This window comes from Tachysurus fulvidraco, chromosome 18 (genome assembly GCF_022655615.1).
Source record: "Tachysurus fulvidraco isolate hzauxx_2018 chromosome 18, HZAU_PFXX_2.0, whole genome shotgun sequence".
Lineage (NCBI taxonomy): Eukaryota > Metazoa > Chordata > Actinopteri > Siluriformes > Bagridae > Tachysurus > Tachysurus fulvidraco.
Window position 1 is genome coordinate 6,579,495 of NC_062535.1, and position 17,368 is coordinate 6,596,862.

A 17,368-nucleotide genomic window follows, 5' to 3' on the forward strand; every position below is an offset into this window, starting at 1 on the left:
CTAAAATACTTGAAAAGGTTGTGTCTGTTCAACTGAGCTCCTTCTTACAGGAGAGCAACATCCTTGAAGAGTTTCAGTCAGGTTTCAGGCCCCATCATAGCACAGAAACTGCACTTGTTAAAGTTACAAACGACTTGTTCTTAGCTTCGGACCAAGACTGTATGTCACTATTAGTTCTACTTGACCTTAGTGCTGCATTCGACACTATAGATCACAACATTCTTCTAGATCGCTTACAATATTACACAGGTATTCATGGTCAGGCTTTAAGCTGGTTTAGATCCTATCTGTCTGACCGATACCATTTTGTAGAATTAAATGGTGAATCCTCCAGTTTACTACCAGTTAATTATGGGGTCCCTCAAGGATCAGTTCTAGGACCTCTGCTTTTCTCTATATACATGCTTCCATTAGGGAACATTATTAGAAGACATGGGATTAGTTTCCATTGTTATGCTGATGACACACAGTTATATATCTCATCAAAACCAGATGAAATAGCCACAGTGTCCAAATTAACTCGGTGCCTTAGAGAGATAAAAGACTGGATGAGCTGCAACTTTCTATTGTTAAACTCCGATAAGACTGAAATACTACTCATAGGTCCAAAAACCAGTGCACATAAACTCTCACAACTTAACTCCCATTTAGAGGGATGTACTATTACAAGTAGCTCGACAGTGAAAGACCTTGGTGTTATACTAGACAGTAACTTGTCTTTTAAAAATCATATCGCCCATACTACCAAAACAGCCTTCTTCCACCTTAGAAACATTGCCAAGCTGAGAAACATCCTGTCTGTATCTGATGCTGAGAAGCTAGTTCATGCGTTCATGACCTCTAGACTGGACTATTGTAATGCATTACTAGGTGGTTGTCCTGCATCTTTAATAAATAGGTTACAGTTAGTCCAAAATGCAGCTGCCAGAGTTCTCACTAGGACAAGAAAGTATGACCATATAACCCCAATTTTATCATCTCTACACTGGCTACCTGTTAGGTATAGAATTGACTACAAACTGCTGCTACTTACGTACAAGGCTCTTAATGGTTTAGCTCCCATGTATCTAACTAGTCTGCTAACACGTTACAATCCTTCACGCTCTCTGAGATCACAAAACTCAGGGCTTTTGGTAGTTCCCAGAATATCTAAGTCTACTAAAGGTGGTAGAGCAGTTTTCTTATTTAGCTCCCAAACTTTGGAATAGTCTTCCTGATAGTGTTCGGGGCTCAGACACACTTTCCCAGTTTAAATGTAGATTAAAAACTCATCTCTTCAGTCAGGCGTACACATAATACATCCCATAATATCATGCACCAGTACATCAGACCAGCACATTTTTATGAACGGCAGATATGTTAATCCCTTTCCACTGCTTTTCTCTTTGTACCCATCCCGAGGCATCCAGACACTGTACCAGCTCCCATCGTCCTCTGTGGGACGAAGCCTTTGGACATCCACTGAGCCGAGGCCGACTCTAAGAATCCTGAGACATCTCCAGTTAGACTCTGTGGTACTCAGAAGATCAGAAGTCCTTAAACCTCACACCAATACACCATTTGTTTGACTGTATATTACAATCACACCCCCAGTGTCACCCATATGAGGATGGGTTCCCCCTTGAGTCCGGTTCCTCTCAAGGTTTCTTCCTTTACCAATTTAAGGGAGTTTTTCCTTGCCACTGCTGCCTGAGTCATCTCAGACTTGCTCATAGGGGAATAAATACATACACACTGTGAACTATATACATCTAATAATAATCTAGAATTTTTATTCTGTTAATTCTTATTTATTTTATTATTCGTTATTTCCTTTATCATTAATTATGTTTACCTTCTGCTCTATGTTTATGTTCTGTAAAGCTGCTTTGAGACAATGTCTATTGTAAAAAGCGCTATACAAATAAACTTGAATTGAATTGAATTCACCCAGCAGTCACTTCGATTAACAGATCAGTGTAGTAGTGAAGGTGAGCTTTTACCAGCTAAGACTGCTCAGCAAGGTCAATTCATTCTTGTCCCAAGAACTTCCGGTGCGGTTTAGGGTGGAGTATAAGGTCCTGATGTTTGTGTTCAAGGCCATCAATGGTCTGACCCCGGCCTACCTCGCCGAATTAATAAAGGTCTACCAACCAGCCAGATCTCTCCGCTCCTCTGGACATACCTCTCTGGTCACTTCCAAGTATAGGTATAAAAAGTTTGGAGGCCGGTCATTTGCCTTCCAGGGACCAAAACTGTGGAACGCACTTCCAGCACACTTACGGTGCATCACTGTGCTGAGTGTTTTTACATTGCAGTTTATTTTATGCTCATTGTATTCTTTTATTTTATTTTATTTTGTTGTTTTACTGGAAAGCACCTTGTGCTCCTTTTGGTAGTTGTAAGGTGCTCTATAAATAAAAATTGATTGATTGATTACAGCATTTCACTTATTACAGCTTTCCTTTATCCAGAGTTGCTTACATTTATTTCATTTATACATCTGATCGAGTGTTAATTTGCCTTGCTCAAGGGCCCAGTGGTGGCTGCTTGGTGGTGCAGGGATTCACAACCTTCTGATCAGTAACCCAACACCTTAACCCATAACCTGTGAGCTACCTTGCTTAGTTGTTTTCTTTGCTTAATGCAGACCAATAATTTAACCCTTCTGATGCAGAGCAACACCTTTTACATCAGTCAAAATAAATAGAATAGAATAGAATAGAAACGCTATGAATTTGTGTATTTGCTTAGTTAAGTCTATGTGGTGGCTTTTTGGTGCGTGTGTGTGTGTGTGTGTGTGTGTGTGTGTGTGTGTGTGAGTGTGTGTGTGTAAAAAGTACTAGCATTAGCTAATAACATTAGCAAAAACAAGAAAAGGTCTTTTAATAATGATAAAATATACAGCAAATCATTCATGCATTTCAATCAAAACAGATACTGTACATTTCAAATAAAAAGGCACCATTCAAAATACAAATATAGTCATAATTACATCCAGTAAAAGATCGTTTTTACTCATGGGTAACATTCTAGAAAGCGCAATTCTTGGTTAGTGTTTATTGTGTTTATTTATGCAAGTGACCTGACTAACCAGTGAATCTAGCATCCTAGTAATGTTCCCTTAGCAAGGCACGAGAAGACGCTGAACACATCAAGTTAACAATTCTGTAACAACATACCATGCTTTAGCGAGACTCACACTTTTTTAAAATGTTTTAAAGTGTGGCACATTTCAGCTCTGATTATGTTACATACTGTGTCCACCAGAAGGCAGTAGTGGGAAAAGAACCCAGCAGGGAGGTGGGCTGATACAAATTCACTGATTGACTTGAGCTACACATTAAGTCTTTTTAGAGGATCCACATTAGTGTCCTGCATGGGGGAAAATATGGTTCTGTGTCCGGATCAGATCCACAGTCAAACACCAGTCTCCACTGTCAGGGTCCAGGGTCTGTAAATGTGGCATGTTTTTTTTTTTTGTATGTGTGTGTGTGTGTGTGTGTGTGTGTGTGTGTGTGTGTGTGTGTGTGTGTGTGTGTGTGTTTTTGGAGGAACTATCAAAGCTTCTTACAGCATAAATGACTGCGTGTGTTTGAAGTCCTGAACCTGTGAAAGTTAAAAAGTACAACTTAAAATACTGCATTAAAATATTCCTTTAATCTGCAGATGTGAACATACGAGTAAGATTTGAAACATTTTTCAAACACAATTAAAAGAACTTTACACTACAAATATCGACTCGTTCAGATTTCTGTGTGGAATCAAAGAGAATGAGTTACATGTTTTTAATGAAAAAAAAAATGACCTTAGTATCAAAATACTGTAAATGCGTACGTTCCAACCAACGAAGCTGGGTTTTATTTTATTTTAAGTAAATTTGTAAGAAAAAGCATGAACTCTATCCTCCACACCAATATACATGCTAATGATTTTGCAAGTGAGACCATGTCGTCCTCTATGTACCTTTTCCTCTTGTTTTATGTAAAAAAAAAAAAAAACTATAGACACAGTTCAGAGCACTTAATACTCACATTCTGTGAAGGAGGTCCATAACCAGCATGAGGGCTAAAGGGGAAAAATACACCACATATATTAAAAACAATACATTTATTAACAGTATGTACTGTAAAAGGGCAGGAAGCTAAAATAATAGCAAATTCCTCCAGAACAATTCTTGGTGCTTTTAATAAAAGAGTATTGTCCTAAAAATAAACCACTGTAGCTCTAGACATGAACCTGTTTGTTTCTATCAGCTAAGGTGATTCCACTAGTCTCATTGTTTTTAGCTGGCCGGTGTTTCTGTGAATATCTAACCTCAAGGCTTGTTCTTGGGTTGTTGGTGAATTTATTTAGGTTTATTAAGCTGTGTTTGTTAATGATCATCTTTTACCATCTTTTCATGCGTTTCAGCCGTTAGTGCTCCTATTTCTCCCATTTTTTTAATCAGTCACTCTGTCTAACTCACATGTCCTCTGATCTGTTGAGGTTCTGGCTGCTGATGTGAGCCACTCCATGACACTGTTGGATCCAGAATGACCTGCAATAAGGGGTCATGGTGGTAACAGGTCAGAGGTAACAGTTGGGGGCAACAGCACACTGTTCATCATGCTAATGTTTCACAGCCAATGAGTGTGTGGAAATGACTTTGGGAGGTAAAATGAAGAGTGGGATTAGCCAAGCTGCATGCAAAATATTCTACTCTACTACAGTCCACGCAGATGGAAAACCAAGCACATTTTATTTTGCCATTATTTACAAGCCATTATTTAAACGTACAATTAAGTAAGGTTTAGCCAGTCGCATTTCCGTGATATTCCCCACGTTCTAACAAATAAATAGATCTACAGTCAGGAACAAGAACCGCTCTATGTTTATGTTCTGTAAAGCTGCTTTGAGACAATGTCTATTGTAAAAAGCGCTATACAAATAAACTTGAATTGAATTGAATCGAATTGAATCGAATTGAACATGTAAATAAACTTCTGAAAACCCATTTTTTAAATGGGATTTAGATTAAGACTTTAGTTTGGGATGCACACACGCACACACACACACACACACACACACACACACACACACACACACACACACACACACACACACACACACACAAAATCAGATTCTCGGTGAGTCAGTATCCTTACCTTCCTCTGTGTCCTTCCATGAAGAGATGAAGAAAAACAACAAAAGAAAAACAGAAAAAAGGTTAAATGTTTTATTTACCTCAATATTCAGCTTGCTGGTACAATCAGGCGTTATTCAGACGATTTAATAACAATACAGTTTTGCTATTTTAAATAAATAGGGTGGAAAAGCATTTCCATAGACACTGTGCATAACACTATAAGGTTAGATTCCTTAATACGGGTTTCTGAATTAGAAAAAAGTCAGCTAAAGCAAAGTACCCTCTGTTATTATATATTTAAATACAGTTTTCTCACCAACCAAAATTTAGAATCCAGGTAAAAAAAACAATAATTACAGTATTCGAAATTCCAGTCATTAAGAGAATAATTAGTAGCTGCCTGTTAATAATGACACATGATTATTTAATCATTAAGGACTTCTCTATAGAAGCAAACCTAAGGTGTGTGTTTAGGTTTGGTGTTCTGGAGCCCTCAGGTGTGTTTCTATATCATGCCAAGAAGAAAAGACATCTCCATGACCCCACAAAGAAGTAACTGTTACTGCTCATCTATCAGGGCAAATACCTTTAACAAACTTGAAATCTTACATTTACATACATCTTTAACTCATCTAAGGAACTGAGAGTTAAGGGTCTTGCTCAGGCAGTGGCAGCTCAGTGGAGTTGGGATTTAAACTCACAACCTGAGTTTTAGTCCATCACCTTAACCACTACAATCAACTACAATCCCCAACCTTCTCAGGAGTAGTGATCTTGCATCAGTTTTTGTAAACTTACGGTTAAAGTAGCCTTGTCGGTGAGCATAACAGACCCCAAGAGTGCATAAAGATATGACGAGGCATAGAATTACAATCCCGGCCACGATCCCTGGAACATTTAAATCATCTGAGAGAGTAAAAAGTGAGAAAAGAGATGATTGCAAAATAACTCGTGGAAAAATAAGCTGAAGACTTTGTGGTAAGTAAACACCAGCGAACATACAGTAAGTGATATGTATTCATTTGCTAGTCTTCACCACATGGAAACACACACTCACCGATTGCCATGTGATTTCCTACACAGCTCTTTGACTTTCCAACCCCATTGTTGGCCTCACAGTGGTACAATCCTGCGTCAGCTATTGTAACTTTATGAAATGCCTATTCAAAAGAGCAAGAGAATATTAATATGCCAATAACAAACACTAAGAATTCATACATGTTCACACTGACGGCTGTTTGGGTTGCTTGTCTACGTGCATGTGTTGGAAATGTTGGGTCAAGTCGACATGTCAGTGTTTATTTAGTGAGATTATTCCTGAGACTGTTGAGGCTTATTTTGTAACAGAGATTTAACTGGACTCAAAATACTTAAAATGTTTTTATATGTAGGTGACAAAAAACAACAACAATGTAATCATGTGCTAGATTCGCATTTACACTGATAAATGACTTGTCTTTTAAATGTGGTGCAAAAATGAATGAGCACAGAGGAAAGTTACTACTTTATATTTGCTCTATAGTTCCTATGGATTTGATCAAAATACAAGCATGATGCCATTTTCCTTATCTATGGTGTAAATACAGTGCTATCATTACTAAGAAAGAAAGCAATTTTGTCAAGAAAGTAAAACTGGCTGTGCTCCTTAAAGAATGGATGGACATTCTCATGCTCTCTCTCTCTCTCTCTCTCTCTCTCTCTCTCTCTCTCTCTCTCTCTCTCTCTCTCTCTCTCTCTCTCTCTCTCTCTCTCTAGCTAGAATACAATAGCAAGAAACAATGTGAATGTTGGCTTCATGTGTTTTATTTCCCTCATCCTTCTAACTGAACATCTATAAAGATAACGTTTAAGCATTGGTGTTTAAATACTGTATACATAATATTTGGTCTCACAAGAATGCCTGTGTCCTTGTTGACAGAGTAAGTGGTATTGCCATGGCGTGGTGGCAAGACAGGCTTCTTGTCTTTGTACCAGGTGTAACTTGCTGGAGGAATACTGTACTGGTCTTTACAGCGCAGCTCCACTACAGATCCAGTAAGTGCAGAACTCGGGATCTCACAGGACGGCGTGTGTGGAGGCACTGACGCAGACGAAGCAAAGAATTTTGAGTAAAACATATAATCAGCCATTCCACATTGAACACACATCTCTAAGTTATTCTAACACAAATCTGTAAGTTTGCAATGTGCAGATAGCAGAGAATAATGGTGAAGGAAATATATAGCGAAAATAAACTGTATAGCAATCACACAAACCTACCCAACACTTTCAGAGTGATATTTGCCTCCCCCAGCTGGACTGAGTCTGTAGAAGCGCTGACCTCACAGCGATAGTCTCCAGCATCCTTCAGGGTCACCCTCTGTAATGTTATTGTTGCCCCATCGATCTTTGCACGTCCCACAAAAGGTCCTGTGGAACAAAAGCGATAATGATCACACATTTATACACTACAAGGCTAAAAGACACACATTCCTGTTAAAACCACATTCCTGTTACAGCAGCCAAAGGAGACAAACTCCATATTAAACAGCTGATTTGGTTAAGAGATGTTCTTCTGCATATGAGAGTTATTTTTCAGATTATTTTCTCTAATTCAATCAATCCTGAAGGTAATTGGGCCTTATAGCTCTCTTGGATGCACTGGGTCAGTAATATTCTAGATAAAAGTAAGGCACTCACCTGAGAAGTTGTTATCAAAGTACACAAAGGACATGCCGATTTCCTTTTTCTTCCACTCGATGCGAGGATTCTGATCTTTCTCGGTCTTAAACTCACAAGACAGCCTGGCCTCTACAATGGAAAGAGAGAATATGAGAAGAAATATAGAATTATATCAATAATTGACCTGATTGAGATGTGTCTTACGTCGTCTCTCGTTTCTCACCAAACTTCACTCACCTGAGTATTCCTCCACTTTTACTACAGGGCTGGAGGTGGTGACCGTGACAGGAACCACAGGAACATCTAATATCGAGACAATAGATTTGTTCACATATAAATAGAAGTTCTTTCCCAGTACATGTAGTCAGGTACATGTAGTTTCTTTTAGCACACAAGATATTTGACACAAGTTAACTGATGACGTTCAGTGTTCAGTCTATCCACAGTGTCACAAACAGGAATAAATAGCTTTTTAAACTAAAATAAAACAGCAAGTTAAAAAGGTTCTTCAAGGTGTTTAAGATAGAGGTTTTTGGTTGTTGTTGTTTTTTTTTTTTTTAGATATTTTTTGCCTCTTTCCCCAGAAGGAAAAAATGGAATTTGCACCTGTTATGTTTTGTTCAGTATTGAATGTCATGTTAGTCCACAGTGTGGGTTAATGTGGAGCTCATATGAAAGTCGACAGTCTGGGGATTTTAAATTTGCAGTTTTATATGAGTATTTCAGTTGTTACCTAGCCTACTACTAGCAATATATTTATAGAAAAGTAGAAATTATTTTTTTACACAAACTTTTGTACCTTCAAAGTACATGCTGATCTCAAACCCATTCCTACTCTCTGAGATGCCCCAAGGATTGATCTTCAGCCACTAAAATTGTGTGTAAGTTTTATCCTAACAGAGGGAAAACCACACATCCCTCACTTAAAGTCCTGACTATATCAGACTAGTGGCAAAAAAAATATTTATTTGTTTATACTGATTGAAATTGTCTAATAAGTCAATTTCTATAATGCCTGGGATATGAAATGCTGTACTGGTAAAAAGGTTGATGGTTTGTACTTTCAGACAGAGAAACAATTATAATAATAATGATCTTTAAAATGTTTCCTCAGAAGAAGAAGCTACAATGTAGAACCTTAAATGATCCTACATTTGTCCGGAGCGGCTTACGTTTATCTCATTTATACAGCTGAGCAATTAAGGGCCTTGCCCAGGGGCCCAGCAATGGCAGCTAGATGGAACTGGGATTCAATCTCACAACCTTTCAATCAGTAGGCCAACACCTTAAACACTGGGCTACTACACATTTCATCATTTTATAGTTGCTTGAATACTACATTATGGCACACTTGCGGTAATAACTCTAATGTTGTAGAACATTGGCACACGTCTAATGTCTAATATTTTTCCCCAATTCTCAAGAAATAATACAACCCTCCTGTATGAAATTTGGTTTCTTCCCCTAAATGGAAGATATATGTATTCATACAAAGTTTTCTAGTAAATGAGCTGAAAAAAATATATCCAGATTGGATATAAATAGTTATTCAGACGCGCACACTACGATGAAAAAGCAGCGACCAGGTTGGCTTTCCTGAAAGTGAGACTATGGCTGACTTCCATTCAGGAACAGGAAACAGGTGCAGCCCTTCCTCCCTGCTGATTGGATTTAGGCATCACAACCATTGTTCATCATCCTGTTTCTACACATACTGTAGGTCATGCGTCACATCATCACGCGACCATTCGCCATTCGCTTGCAATTCTTCAATATATTCCCATTCACTATTGTCTCGAAATGAATGATTCTTGTTACAGAATACACACAATTCCAACAAACACTTTGGCTTCATTGGAAGTTATAAATACATTTAAGGACTCAAATCTATATTCAGTAGGAGAATGAGGCTACACCATCTTCAAAAAATAACTTCTTGTACCAGCTAGTAATATTGTCTAATTGAGTTATGGTTCTATAAACACTTCTATGACACTTTAAATAAAAGATGCAGTAAAAGCGTCATGAAGCACCACACGAGACTGCACTGTGAAACATACGACTTGTGTTAACGATCATAGTCTTTCTTTGTCCCCCGAAGCTTCATATCCGACTGCACACTCTTTTACTAGTTATAGATAAAAAAAAAAAAGAAAATCGTACACGTATTTATTGTGTAAATAAGAATAAAAGACTCCTGCAGCTGAGTCTGGGTTATGTACTGTACAGTAAGAAAACAATACAGATGCAGATATGTGGCTGAGCTTAATGTCACACTATAAAACACTGTGTTAGAGTCACACACTCACTCTAATTAATCCTAGAGGACAAGTGCCTTGTTTACGGACATTGGAAATCTAATCAAAAGCAAAAATGAAAAGATAAACAGAATCACTGATTGCTAGTTTTCTGACTCATGTCGGAGGAGCTTCCCGGCCGGAAACTGTACTGTAAGTTCTCCCTGTTGGTTTTCACCAGTTAACCTTCAGGTGGTGTTTCCTGACCCTGTTTTCATTATCGCTTCCTTTATAGTTATGACAAATCGACATAAATTAACTTCTCACTTTTGCTAGGAATTTCTTGCAGTAAATTTGAAGGCAAGAATACAAAGGCACAAACTCTCACAACAGCATTGTACCATCAAGGAGAGTTTCAGTACCAATACACAGCATGTCGTTCACACAGGAACGTGTATTTAGTAAAATATTGTATCAAATCTAAATGTTCAACTGTAGGTCTAATAAAACTTAATATAATATTAAATTGTAAATATACACTAAATTCACTAAAGTAAATGGAACAGGACGAAACGTTTCGGATGAAAATATTCAGTTCAATTTTTAATTTAAAATATTTGTATTGCGCAAAGCAGCTTTAGAGGAATGAGTACCTTTATAGCTAATGAGCAAGCCACAGGAAACGGTTTCAGGAAGTTATAAAAAAGATATGAAGAGTTAACCTTGAGAGGAACCAGACTCCGAAAGGAACCGTCCGAGGACACCAGAAAGTGATTTATAAATAATTTTTAATTTTTTTAATTGTGTAACCAGGAGTGTCCATCTGTTCAATATAAGTTTCAAATCATTTTGTATTCTAATATGTACACAAAGTATTAAAAGTATTTCCTGAGAGAAGATTCCAACATGAGTGAACATAATTCTTGCCGTTTATTATTAATATCTCTTTCCCTTTCATTACAGGCTTTCAGAAATCTTGGCCATCATCAAAGAACAATAAAAAGAACGGTCGATTCAGATTGGCTAGTCACGTGAGAGGGCACTTATTATTAAAAACAGGTGTAACGGTTTGGGATAATGTTATATATGCAAAGCAAACGACAGATTTGATTTTGTTCACATGCTTGTTCAAGCATGTCACGGTTATTTTGTCGAAACACAGTACTTTTGTGAGGAAAAGTTTATTTAGCATGTTTCTATTAGTGTCAGCCCTTTGTTACAGACAGTAACCATTTCACCATGGAATAAATAAAGTGTCCTAACTTTAATTACTGTGTGAGTCTTCCACTAGCAGCATATGTCCAGATTACAGACAACAAAAGATGTTAAATTAGATAGCTGCACCAACTAAGCTCTGGATCTGTGTAGTTACTGCTCCAAGATCCAGAATAATTACAGTTAAAAAAAATACACAAATGTCCTGCACATTTGTCTTTACTCTGGACTGATGTAGGACGGGTTTACTCCACATTAAGCCTCAACTTTGTTCCTAAGACTGAAGCTATCAAAACTGCTTGGAGGCAAAGTTTATGTTAGACATGGCCTTGCAGCAGGCATCTTATCATTTCACTTTCCTTCTGAACTCCATTGTAACAACCTGGCCGGAACATAGAGCGATACTCAGAGGAGGAAAGCAAGAAACAGAGGGGGATTTTGTACAAGGCAATCAGGTGGCTGGTAGCAATGTAGCACACTTTGAACGAGAAGGAGATAAGAAGAAGCTGTTCACACTACCTCTTAACATTCCTGATGAAACTGTAACAGCCAACACACACAAAGCACTCCAAGCTATTTAAAGCTGTAACACTACATAAAGAGAAAAATAACTATTCAGTTTAATTAAATAAATCAAGCGTCTTGGTGTCTTAGTGGTCGGCACGGCTGCCTCACATCTCCAGGGTTGGGGATTGATTCCTGTCTACGCAATGTGTGTATGTGGATTTGGCATGTTCTCCACATGCCTTGTTGGTTTCCACCCCCATCCCCAATCAAAAGACAAGCTTTGTAGGCTGATTGTCTTCTCTAAATTGTGTGATTGTAACTGGCATCCTGTTGAGTTTTGCCCTGAGTCTCCTGGGGTAGACTTCATGTTCCCTGCAACCCAATAGTATCAGTGGTGTAGAGAATGGATGGATCAATTGGATGGATCATCCGTTCATCTTTAATAATCATGTTATCTTTGTCAGGCTCACACTTCAGCCAATTCCACACAGAAAATGAAGAGAAGGATCTATCGAGTTAGACTGAACCTGTGAGATAGCAACACACCGCCATGTAACCCTAAATAATATGTCATATATGTGTTAAAAATCTGTTAACTATATCTATACTATTGTCCCCAGAGGTCTGAAACACCATAAATATGCTTATTACTGCTGGTCCATTGTTACTCAGAGGCATCATTTCATGGCAAATGATAAATGTTCTCATGTAAGTCACTTGGCAAGTGGTAAGAAAGAACGACAGAGAGAAAACAAAGGTTCTCTGTGTGCATGTAATTCTGCACTTGTCAGAGGGAACAGCTGGCTCAGACGGGTGGCTCTGGTACAGATAGCCCCACCTTTACACACAAACACACACACACACACACACACACACAGCTAATAGTTCACCCGCAGTTTATCTTTGTTACGCACATCTGAGGAGCAGAATCAGAAGCACACACATGTGTAATTATTCTCTATATCATCCATGCAACCATTTATTTTCTGAGCTGTTTAATCTACACAGAGACACAGAGAGTATGAACTTGGACTTTTACACTTTTGTATTCATTTTACAGAACAGACAAAATAGAAATATTTCTAAAATATAATAAAAAAATATTATCATCATAAACATCACGGTTGAGCTCGTTAAGCTTAATAATTACATAACCACACATAAAGTCATGGATAATGTCTAAGCACCTACAGATTATCAGATCAGATGGACTTTTACACGTTAAGTGTTTTACTGTGAAACTTCCCGTGGATTATAAATGAAGCCTCGACTTCTTGTACAAAAACACACAAATACTGTATGGACACCATCACTATTTTCTGATTACACTGTGATGTGCTGCCTCTGGTACTACAAATGTGAAATAAAATGTGTGTGTAGGTCTTTATTACCAACAAGTTCTCAGTTTGATGCCTTTGCTGAATTAACAGCACCATAAATTTCTGTTTTGTTTGTTTGTTTATTTATTTATTTTATTTATTTATTTAAAAAGCAGTCAGTGTAAATCCTTCATGCAATCCGTGTGAATGATCCCTCACATGGAAAATTCAACGTGCAAACAACGATTAGCCTTTGACTATTCAAATACTGATGTGCTATTCATTTTCCCCCCTTTTTAGTAATATGCACAGTACAACAAGCATGTCGTAAATGTACACTGTTTGTTATACAATGCCTATTATTAAAAAGGAGGGGGAAATGAATAGCACATCAGTAAGTGAAGGCTGATCAGTAACACAAGGCTGATCCCTAACGGAACAGATGAATATGTTAGAATGCAGCCTTGTGTATTGTTTGTGTATTTCTATCAGCATTGTATTAACACTTTGTGCACACTGATCTAAATAACACTCAGTCTGAATGATAGTCACATATTTAGATAAGTTAGTTTGTTAGTTAGTTAGTTTATTTATTCATTCATTCTTGTATTCTTATTCTTTCTGATATATATTTAATTATTCTGCTACAAAATTTCATCTCAGCTCTGAATAGCTGAATGTAAAAACCCCCATTTATAAAAGAAACTCTCTAGAATAGAAAATAGTATTTTCACACACACATTTTTTTAGTATTTATATGGTTTCTTATTGATTTAATCTCATATGAAATTGTCGCATGCTTTATAAGAGAAAAACAGCCACATCCTAAGTAGCCTACAAGTTAATTCCATTAAAAGCCTTAAGAAGAGCAGGTGGGTGAAAAGTCAGTCTACTTACTCTGTAGTAACAGCAGCAAAAGTACTGGCAAGGAAACAGGAGTCTTCATTTTATCCTGTTTATGGAGTTTGTCTCGTTATCCTCTGGGAGCTTAGTATGATAACGAGAGTCCGGCGCTGTCCGAGAGTTTATAATGTTTTCCTTTCTCCAAGCAGGTGTGTGTGTGTGTGTGTGTGTGTGTGTGTGTGTGTGTGTGTGTGTGTGTGTGTGTGTGTGTGTGTGTGTGTGCGTGTGCGTGTGTGTGTGCGTGTGTGTGTGTGTCTGTGTGTACCAGACAAGACCTTTTAATCCGAGGCACGACTTTCTCCTGTCTTGTATCCCGTTACTCTCTATTAGACACTCTGCTGTATGGTAAGCCAAAAGGGTCTATACACCAAAAAGACACTGTGTAATAAATGACATGTTATCTGTATCAATCTTTTACATCATAACTGATATAATATAAAATTATCATGTGCACGGTGTGCTGATTTTAATTACTGTAGATATGTCATACGAGTACAGGGAATTGTTTTGTTCTTTTACTTTTTCTTTAATTTTTGTCTTCCACAAGTGCCATTCACTAAGGAAGGAAGTGCTGAGGGCAGGAGAGAGAGTATTGAACATCATTCTGAACTTTCCATGAAATATTTCCTCTGAAAATGTTTTCTGTAATACATGAGACCCCTGGCATAACCTTACTTTATTGCAGTGATTCCATTATAATAGCTGAAAATCTACTTTATTCAACAGGTCATTCAGTGATGTGTTGTGTCTCTGTGTGTCAGGAGTGGGGGTGTTATGTTATACATCATATCTTAACACCTATATGTGAATCTCCCCGAACACTCGCTGCAAAGTATGAAGCATGAAGTATGATTTTTTTTTAATGACAGTGTATGCTGTAGTTTTTCCTTCAACGGAACTAAGAGGCCCAAACACTGTTGCAGGATGACAATGCCCCTGTGCACAAAGCAAGCTCCATCAAGACATTGTGTGTTAAGGATAGAGTGGAAGAAATCAGATGTCATGCCCTGACCTTAAACCTCATTGAACACCTTTGGTATGAACTGAGACCTCTTTACCTGACATCAGTGCCCGACCTCACTAAGGCTCCTGAAGCTGAATAAATGGGGAAAACAAATCCCAATATACACATCCAAAAATTTGGTGTAAATCCTTTCCAGAAGAGTGGAGCTTATTCTGATATGACACATGTGGGACTAAATCTGGAATGTGATGTTCAATAATCCCATATTGTTATGATGCTCAGGCATTTACATACACTATATCGTCTACCTTTACTTGCACGTGAACTTTAGTGACATCCCGTTTTTAATTTGTAGGGTTTATTATGGAGTTCTGGAAACTCTTCTTTGAAGGATTTACACAAGGTTTAGAGGGTTCCTACCGTTCCTCTAGACTGGTGTGCAATCATGTTGGAACATCCACAAACTGTTCCCACGGAGATCATTCATTCATTTATTTTCTACCGCTTATCCCAACTATTCTCGGGTCACGGGGAGCCTGTGCCTATCACAGGCATCATCGGGCATCAAGGCAGGATACACCTTGGACGGAGTGCCAACCCATCGCAGGGCACACACACACTGTCATTCATTCACACACTACGGACAATTTTTCCAGAGATACCAATCAACCTACCATGCATGTCTTTGGACATCGGGAAGAAATCTGAGTACTCAGAGGAAACCCCCGAGGCACGTTGAGAACATGCAAACTCCACACACACAAGGCGGAGGGGGGAATCAAACCCCCAACCCTGGAGGTGTGAGGCAAACGTGCTAACCACTAAGCCACTGTGCCCCCTCCAACGAAGTTGAGAGCCTGAAATCTTAGTGTCTTAGTATACTGAAGCATTAAGAGTTCCTTTTACTGGAACTAAGGGGCGAAGCCCAATCCCTAAAAAACCCACACCATAATCCTTCCCAACCAAACTATACACTTGGCACAATGTAGTCAGGCAAGATTCATTCTCCTAGCAACTGCCAAACCCAGACTCGTCCATCAGATTTCCAGACAGAGAAGTGTGATTCATCACTTCAGAGAACATGTTTCCACTGCTCTAGAGTCCAATGGTGGCATGATTCACACCACTGCATCCAATGCTTTGCATTGCACTTGGTGTGTAAGGCTTGGTTGCAGCTGCTTGGCCATGGAAACCCATTCCAAGAAGCTCTCTATGGACTGTTCTTGAGCTAATCAGAAGGACACACAAAGTTTGGAGGTCTGTAGCTATTAACTCAGCAGAAAGTTGTTGACTTCTGTGCACTATGCACTTCATCATGCGCTTACCCGCTTTGTGATTTTACGTGGCCTTACAGTTGCTGCTGTTCCCAATCGCTTTCACTCTGTTATAATACCACTCACAGTTTACTGTGGAATAGTTATTAGCAACCTATCATGGTACCATGCTTGGATTTACTGAGCTCCTGAGAGCAACCCATTCTTTCACAAATGTTTGTAGAAGAAGTCTGCATGCCTACAGTAGGTGCTTGATGTTATACACCCTTGGCCATGGAAGTGATTGGAACACCTGAATTCAATGAATACATTGTAATGTCTTTATAGGTTTGTATGCATGCAAATTAAAATACAAACATATTAGACCTGCATCTCATAATAGGTAGCTCACTGAGTATCATTGGGTGGAATCCTAAGCTTGTTGTAAAAAAAAATACAGTCTTGACTTGATTGGCTATGTGAAATTGCTCCGTGAATGAGTGTGTTAATGTCCATGCAAGGTGTCCTGGACTGACCTCCAATATGAAGTGAGTTCTCCTTCCATGCGTTCAGTGTTTCTGCGATGTTCTCCAGATCCATACAACCTCCACACAATACAACAGTGAATGAAGTTGAATGAATGAATGTTTTTTTACCTGGATGCTTCACATATAACACAGCCTTTGAATAATGTTGGCGAGTCCTCTTATTTTTTATTTTGTAAGCCAAAACTGAAAGCACGTGCAATGTTGACGAAACAATGTTGTGAAAGTGGTTACACAATTTATTCTAGAGGAAACAAGATATTTCAACCCTTATGTTAACACTAATATATCTCAACTGATCAAGAAAATTTTCATCAGATACACACACACACACACACACACACAAGTGTAATTACAAATGATCATAATACCAATGATCAGTGTCATGTAACCTCTGCCCTTGTCTAATATTAAATTGTTCATCTGTTCATTCTGGCAACATAAAGAACCATCAAACTGTTTACCTTTGAACATTTTCTTTCTGGGGGAATTTTATGTATCACACATATTTATTAAGTCTATTAAATCTTTTGCTTAATATTTGTTAGGTATTTGGTAGAAAGATTAATGCTAAGAATGTGTTGGCATCATGAAGGCATTAACACTGTTGGTCTTTATGGGCTGTGGGTCAAATATCTCCATTGGCTCGACATCATG

At 38.3% G+C, this 17,368-nt stretch overlaps 1 protein-coding gene across 6 annotated transcripts; it reads right to left on the minus strand.

Moving 5' to 3' along the window:
• Positions 1-2,774: 2,774 nt before the first annotated feature.
• jam2a (junctional adhesion molecule 2a) lies at positions 2,775-14,135 on the minus strand. 6 transcript variants are annotated; one of them, XR_007138483.1, is made up of 12 exons: positions 13,944-14,129; positions 8,006-8,071; positions 7,787-7,897; positions 7,367-7,516; positions 7,000-7,187; positions 6,165-6,267; positions 5,906-6,013; positions 5,127-5,139; positions 4,448-4,519; positions 4,014-4,047; positions 3,494-3,588; positions 2,775-3,456 (listed from the first exon to the last, which is right to left on the minus strand). XR_007138483.1 is itself a non-coding variant. In XM_047803434.1 (12 exons), the coding sequence occupies exons 1-11, from the start codon at positions 13,990-13,992 to the stop codon at positions 3,540-3,542; spliced, it is 936 nt and encodes a 311-aa protein (XP_047659390.1). In that variant the 5' UTR covers positions 13,993-14,135; the 3' UTR covers positions 2,775-3,456; positions 3,494-3,539. The 6 variants fall into 6 exon arrangements, 5 of the variants coding, with proteins under 5 accessions (XP_047659390.1, XP_047659389.1, XP_027011745.1 ...); XM_047803434.1 differs by having other exon boundaries at positions 5,127-5,132; positions 13,944-14,135; XM_047803433.1 differs by having other exon boundaries at positions 2,775-3,588; positions 5,127-5,132; positions 13,944-14,134.
• Positions 14,136-17,368: the final 3,233 nt, after the last annotated feature.

Excerpts from the sequence above, each read along its gene's own strand:
- jam2a (XM_047803434.1), bottom strand. The coding sequence starts at position 13,992 with ATGAAGACTCCTGTTTCCTTGCCAGTACTTTTGCTGCTGTTACTACAG. Across the intron at positions 7,517-7,786 it reads CTTTGATAACAACTTCTCAG|GACCTTTTGTGGGACGTGCA; the intron begins GTGAGTGCCTTA and ends TTTGTTCCACAG. Across the intron at positions 7,188-7,366 it reads TATCACTCTGAAAGTGTTGG|TGCCTCCACACACGCCGTCC; the intron begins GTAGGTTTGTGT and ends CGTCTGCGTCAG.